This window comes from Pteropus medius, unplaced genomic scaffold, assembly GCF_902729225.1.
Source record: "Pteropus medius unplaced genomic scaffold, Ma_sr-lr_union100, whole genome shotgun sequence".
Classification (NCBI taxonomy): domain Eukaryota; kingdom Metazoa; phylum Chordata; class Mammalia; order Chiroptera; family Pteropodidae; genus Pteropus; species Pteropus medius.
Genome location: NW_024351073.1, coordinates 25946115 through 25953075, shown reverse-complemented (window position 1 = coordinate 25953075; position 6961 = coordinate 25946115). Strand labels below are relative to the sequence as shown.

General features: G+C 64.5%; 1 protein-coding gene across 1 annotated transcript; it reads left to right on the top strand.

Moving 5' to 3' along the window:
* Positions 1 to 1545: 1545 nt before the first annotated feature.
* Positions 1546 to 4658, top strand: LOC120586139 (sodium-dependent neutral amino acid transporter B(0)AT1-like). The gene is made up of 2 exons (XM_039842547.1): positions 1546 to 1926; positions 4080 to 4658. The coding sequence occupies exon 2, from the start codon at positions 4216 to 4218 to the stop codon at positions 4576 to 4578; it is 363 nt and encodes a 120-aa protein (XP_039698481.1). The 5' UTR covers positions 1546 to 1926; positions 4080 to 4215; the 3' UTR covers positions 4579 to 4658.
* Positions 4659 to 6961: the final 2303 nt, after the last annotated feature.

Sequence of the window (6961 nt, the reverse complement as noted above, 5' to 3'; positions counted from 1 at the left end):
GTCCAAAACCGCACGGCGATTATGCAGCGCTGGTGCAGCGACCCCACAGTGGCGCCGGGACAGGAGCCGGCGGCCGAGAGCGACCAGAGCGGACTTGGCAGCGGGTCGAGGCCCGCGACGCCGCGCACACCCGCGCTGTCCCGCAGCCGTGGAGCAACACGGGAGCTGGGACGCGCCGCACCCGGGGCGCTGCACGCGGTGACTGGAGGAGGCGCAGGACCTCACACCTCCTGGAGCCTGTGCTGTCGGAACTTGGGACGGTGGCCTCTTCTGGGGGGCCGGGAGGGCGGGGGCCGCTAGTGCCTGGAGCGAGCAGGGGCCTCTGGGGGTTCTGGAACGTTCCTTTTGTGGTTTGGGTAATTGCTGTAGGAATGTGCCTGCTTTATGAAAATTAACAACGTGTAAAACAGCAACAAAAAGACACATGTTCAGATGCACTTAGCGACATTTATGATGGCGAGACATGGAAGGCAGCAGAGCCGGCCTCGTGGGGGTCCTGTAATACACCGGGGTACACTTCGCACACCAGCCACTCCACCTTTCATAGTGCAGATCATGTCGGAAAGGAAATGGAATTAAAATGGACAAACATTTAAATTTAATTTTAAAAATTAAGATTAAACTAGAAAATTCTCAAGATACAATGTTAAGTAGAAATCATGCACGCAGTGTATCCACGTGGTGCTCTGTGCACATGCACACAAATGCACAAACATGCACACGCACACACAAACACACAAACATGGACACATGCACACACGCGCAAACATACACATGCACACGCACGCCGCGCTGGAAAAAAAATACACACCACACCGACACACAAACGCCACACACCGCACACACACACTGGAATGGATACATATCACCGCACTTTTACCATAAACATACATGCATGCACATATGCACATGCACCTGCGCGCACACATGCGTGCGCACACAAACACCACACCTGCAAACATGCGCACGTACGCACTACGACCACACAAATGTGGACACATGCACACACACGCAAACATACACATGCACACACACAAACATCCACATGCATACGCATACACACAAACATGTGCATGCATACCCACGCACACACACTCACAAACATGCACACACACATACACACGCAAATACGCACACATGCGCACGCACACACGCGCACACGGACACACGCGCGCGCGCACACGCACGCGTGCACGGGCACGCAAACACGCACAGAAGTGCGGCTCGGGGGGAATGTCGTTGGCGTCTGCGGCGTCCCCCAGAAGTGCTCCAGGTTTCTTCGCCATGTTTCTCATTCGGAAGGAGACCAGCCATGGCACGCGTGGAGGGAGGGACGGGCCGCGGTGCACGGACAGGGCACGTGGACGCAGCGTGGCCATTCCCTCCGGAGAGGGTCCTCGAGACAGCCCCACCCCACGTCTTCGTCGTGGACAAATGTAACTTCTCGCAGTCCGGCCTGGACAGACAGGGTACACTGAGGGAGCACATAGGAGGCACGAATTAGGTGATGTCTTCTGTACTGGGCAGGTGCCAAAGAGTGATACGGGCCAGGGCAGGGTGGACAGAGTCCCAATATGTGGCGTGTCCCAGGCCTGGGACAATGCCCGATGCGCCTGACCCGGTCAGAACCTTGGCCTGTCCAGGGACCCGCTGCCGTGGGGCCCAAGGTATCGGTCACTCTCAGTGTCCTGGGACTGTGGGGAGCGGTGTGTGCTGGCCCGCGGCTGGCGGGCGGGCGCCAGGGACAGTCTGCCCCCTGCCTGCCAGGGAGGGAGGGCTCGCCCAGCCTCCAGCTGCAGGACCGTATCGGGGTCCACGTCGACCGAGCATTTCCAAGGCGCCAGGCACCGTCCTCCGAGGGGCACTGTCAGAGAGCAGGAGGCGAGGACCCACCTGTGGACCCCGGATCCCCGCGGCAGGGGGCAGGTAGGGGAGCGCCTGTGCGGCTCGTTAGAGGGGAAGCAGGGTGGGGGCGGGCAGTGTGGGCAGGGGCGGGCTGCTATGCTCGTGGGCGCCCGGGGTGACTAGTGGTGTCTCTGCTGTGACTTGAAGGTGGACGCTGTAGGAAGATGGCTCCAGGCAGGGGAGCAGGCGGGGGCCCGGGGTGCAAGGCGCGGCCGCAGAGGGGCTTAGCTGTCATGGCAGGTCAGGCTGGACACGGCGAGCCCCCCACCTTTCCCCTGGAGACACAGGAGGATGGAAGGTTCTGAGCAGGAGGGATGGGGTGCAAGGCCCTTGCCGGGCTGAGAGCCCCACTCCACCTCACACCCCAAGGTCGCTGGCCAAAGGCGTCCCCCTCTTCAGCTCCGCCCGGACCCCCTCCAGGGCAGACTCCAGGACCTCAGTGGAGTAGGGTCCCTGGTAGCAGCCCCGTTCCTCCTCGTCACAGAGACCCACGGCCCTGCTCGCTCAGGCTCGGTGCCGGGCACCTGTTCCGTCCGCCTGTGCCATGCGGGGTTCCTGGGGAAGCACAGTGGGGTGGGTGTCGCCCTGGGAGGGCCTCAGGGCGCCGTGCTGAGGGCTGGGGCTCTGGGGGTTCATGGGCCAGGGACGGGGCCCCAGAGCCAGCTCCTGCCACTCCGGGCTCCCTCCATGGCGAGGCCAGACACCAGCCCTACCTCCCCGCGCTGGGCGCCGTGCCTGTCTCCTACGGGGACTACCCCACCGCACGCCGCTTCTCTCCCTCGCTGCCCTTTGGGGCCCAGGCAACCTCCTCCCGCCTCCACACTGCCCTCCCCCAGCCTGGGTCGGCCTGTCTGCAGAGGCCTCCACCCATCGGGCCCGCCCTACCGTCTGCCCTGTCTCAGGACCCAGATGACCCTAAATGCTGACCCGAGCTCTTCCTTCTGGCCTCTACCCTTCCCCTGCGCTCCTACCCCAGTTCTGGGGTCGAAGGTCATGTCAGGCTCGTGAGCTCACTCATGCCTGGGTGACCCCCACCCAGCTCCTGGATTGTTCCATGAGCTCGGTATGAGCCAGTCGAGTGGGTGGCGGGAGCCTGGCCCCCCAGACATCACCGTCCAGCAGCACAGACCACTGATGACAGACACACAAGGGACACAGTGAGAGTCCGTCCTGGGGGAGGCCATGGGGCTGGGGCAGCGGGGCGGGGCGGTCAGGGAGGGCTCTGCTGAGAGCTGGCCAGACGGCCGGACAGGCTGGTAGGAAGGATGCTCCCGAGGGAAGGCCCCGGGCGGGCCAAGTGGACCATCAGCAGCCAGAGGGCAGGTGCAGTGGGGGGCCGGGAACCCCTAGGTCAGGGTGGGGGGTGTGGCCGGAGCGCTGAGGCTCACCTGGCCCCCACGTGGAACTGTGCCGGAAGGCCCCGCCCGCCTCGGTCTCAGCTGAGACACAACCCTGGGGCGGCCTCTCCTTGTCCCCCACCCCACCAGCCCGCTGGCCCTCCAGCCTCTCCGTGGCCCGGTGGTCACCGGGTAGAGGCTGCACTGCTTTTGGATGTATGGCTGACCCCCCTGCCCCTCTCTGCTGGGCAGGGACCGCACCTCCAGCGCCCATCCGCGACCGGCTCGGGGCTACCCCATACGTGGCCTCTGTGAAGGACAGTCCTGCAGCCCTGGGGGAGGCTTGGAGGCTGCAGTATGGTGGCTTGGGGACAGTGTCCTCCTGGAGCCTCGGGGAGGGCCTGCGGGGATGGAGCGGCTCTGGGCACCCTAGTGCCGGCTGGACCCAGCTTCTCTGAGCGGCTTTTCAGAGCCCAGAGCTCAGACCTAGAGGGGTCCAGTGTGAATACGCAGTGGGATGGGACCGGGGGTCCCCAGCACCTCGCCCGTTGGCAGAGAGAGTCGGGGGCAGACGGCCTTCCAGCTTCCTCCTGCAGGTGGGAGTGTGTGGCTGGTGGGTGTTGGGGGCCATGAGGGTCTGGGGAGAACCAGCATCCCACGAGCCCAGCAGGGCCACCCACGTGGTCACTACACCACGTCCCTCCTCCCGGGGAGTCTGGCTGCCTGAGCGCTCAGGGTGGGGGCGGCTCACCTGTGCCCGCAAGGGCTGCGTTTGCACAGGGGGAGGGGCCGGCCGGGCCTCCACAGATAAGGCATTAACAGTCCCGTGCCCTCCAGATCTGCTGACGCTTCCTGGCGGCCCAGGTACTTGCGGCGAGGTGCCAAAGGTTCCCTATAAAGTGCTGGGGCTCTGGCCACATCCACTCGCCCTCCGGCTTCCAGCCCGCTGCCGAGGGGACCCACTGCAGCCGCCATGGTGAGGCTCGTGCTGCCCAACCCGGGCCTGGAGGACCGCATCCCGTCCCTGGACCAGCTGGATGTCATCGAGAAGGAGGAGGCCAGCTCGCGGCCCACGTGGGACAACAAGGCCCAGTACATGCTCACCTGCGTGGGCTTCTGCGTGGGCCTGGGCAACGTGTGGCGCTTCCCGTACCTGTGCCAGAGCCACGGCGGAGGTAGGCCGGGTGGGCGAGCGGGGGGCAGGGCAGGCGGCACCGATGTCCCCAGGACCCCAGCACCGGATCGCAGAGGGGAGAAGTCTGGAGGGCGGGGGCTGTGGCCGGACGGCACGCATCGCCGGGAGCCCCCGCAGGCGCCGGCATCCTCACCTCTCTAGTGCTTCGCCTGGGTCGATGGGGGAGACCCAGACCCAGTGCCTGGACGTTGGGGGAGGCCACCTGCGATCCAGGACCCAGGAGCCCCGCCCTGTTCCCAGAGAACCGACCTGATCTGGGCACAGAGGATGGGATGACAGGGGATGGGGTGACGGGGGGGGGCGCGGCAGGGGCGGGCAGAGAGGGACCTCCTGCTCCCCCGGATAGAGCCCCTCCTCTGAGCATGGAAGTTGCCAGCATGTGGGATGGTAAGGCCAGCCCTCCCAGTGCTCACCCTGCAGTCCTAACCCCACAGGCGGGCTCAGGGGAGCCTTCCCCCGGGCTGAGGCTGCTCCCTGCCCCCTGGATGTGGAGCCCCACGGGGGTGCTGGCGCTCAGCACCACGATCTTGTCCCTCCTGGTGTCAACAGGCTGCAGGGACCAAGGTCACGCCCGTTGTGCCCTCAGCCCCTGTGCATCCCTGGCTCTGTCTCCCCCGGGCCTGCAGCCCTGAGAGGGGTCAGAATGGGTGCCAGCCGCATCCGTCATGGAGGCGGGGGTCTGGGGCAGGGGCCATGCTCGCCGGAGGCACAGGCCCTGCAGAGCTGGCTGGGCGCTGGGGACACTCCTGGTCTGTGGGCTTCTGAAAAATCTCCCTCGAAAGGACGAAGCCTCTCTGCCCTCCCTGTGTGTTCTGTCCCAGCCGGCCCTGAGCCCTGGTCGGGAGCTGAGTGTCTGGCCCCCAAGCCCAGGAGACAGTTGCTGAGGACAGTGACAAAGCTGGCAGGTGACCGCTCTGGGTGACGTTTCCCACCCTGCAGGCCAGCTGTGGGGAGGGAGCCATCCAGTAACCTGGAGAGAGAGACATCTCAGAACCCTGAAGGCCAGTCCTGATTTGGTGAAAACTTAATTGGCCTTCAGTTATTTCCAGGAGTTTTGGGTAATTTGAAAGTCAAACAAATCACCATTTATTTCATGTTTAGCTCTGTGCTTTGAAAGAATACAGTGAAATGTGGAAAGCAGAGGGAGCTCCAGAGAAGCCTCGGCCCCAGGGCCGGGTGGGCGGCGGCCGGGTGCATGCGTGCCACGGGAGCCCCTGTGTGTCGCATGACAGGGAGACGTGTTATCACGAGAAGGGCCCAGATTCCGGACCTCTGACGGGGGCACCTATGTGGCAGGGAGCGCCCGATGGGCTGGGCCCCCGCCCGCGTCCCCGGCCGGCCCCCTGCGGTTTGCTTTCTGGGGTTCACCTTCAGCCAGAGGCAGAGCACAATGACCGCAGGCAGAGCCGCCTCAGCCACGCCAAGAGAGATGGGCACAGGGGCCTCGGGGCGGGGACGCCCCTGGCGGGAGTGAGTGGCATGTCACGTTCAGCCGTCAGGGACCAGCGAGAGAGACTCAGGGCCCCGCGGCCCCTGTGTGGGGGGTGGGCTCGGCCCTTCCCTGACGAGGGCCTTTCAGAAGCCCTGGTTGAGTCAGGATCAGAGCCCGCATCCTGGCGCCACCGCCCTCACCTGGGCCTCGGGTCCCTGCCGTGAAGCGGGCGGTGATGGAGGGCTACCACCCCTTGGCTGTGTCCCCAAGCTACGCCGTGCAGCTTGCAAGCCAGCGGGGGCGGGGGCGGGGGCCTGCCAGGACCGAGAACCAGGAGACTTGGCCTGAGGCAGGACTCAGACCACTCAGAGCATCGGCCAGAATGGCCACATCCTTGTTACCAGACGGTCCCCCGCTGAGAGTTCTGGACCAGCGCCAGGCCAGAGCCTGCAGCTGGTGGCCAGTGGCCGTCCCCAGCTGGCCTCAGACGCCCGCGGCGATCACTTTGCCGATCCTCCACAGGCTGCCATCCCTAGCCAGCACGTGGTAGGCACCCTTGCCCCCTCGTTCTGCAAGTGCAGCATGTAAGGATGGCGTTATCTGCCAGCTGAGGGGACAAAGACAAACCTAATTTGCCCCCCCCAGAGACCGCTGCCTCGGCACCTCTCAGCTGACTGACGCGCGGTGAAGTCAGTCTCCTGGGGCATCAGCAGCATGTCTGCCCCCCCCCACATGGTACAGGAGACAAATTGGCATCAGGCCCCCACTACTGCCCCTATCCCGGCTCCTCGTTCTCAGAGAAGAGAGAAGCCGATGTCATCTCGTCCTCTCCTCCACCTGGCCAATCCTACCGCCTCTGTCTGCCCGCGTGGTGTCAGTGTCATCCCATTGAGAACAGGAGGACTGCTTCAACTGGCCAACAGCCCAGCAGTGCCACGCCATACCCACCTGAGACCCCCCTCACTCCTCTGTACCCCGCCCCTCGTCTCCTGCATGGCTTCAGACCAAATGCAAGCTCGGCATTCCTTGAGTTTCTTGGGAGAGAAGCTGAGCGTCCAGGAGCTAAGAACCCGCTCGTTCTTGGGAAGAGCC

Coding starts and splice junctions, on each gene's coding strand:
- LOC120586139 (XM_039842547.1), top strand. CDS start 4,216: ATGGTGAGGCTCGTGCTGCCCAACCCGGGCCTGGAGGACCGCATCCCG.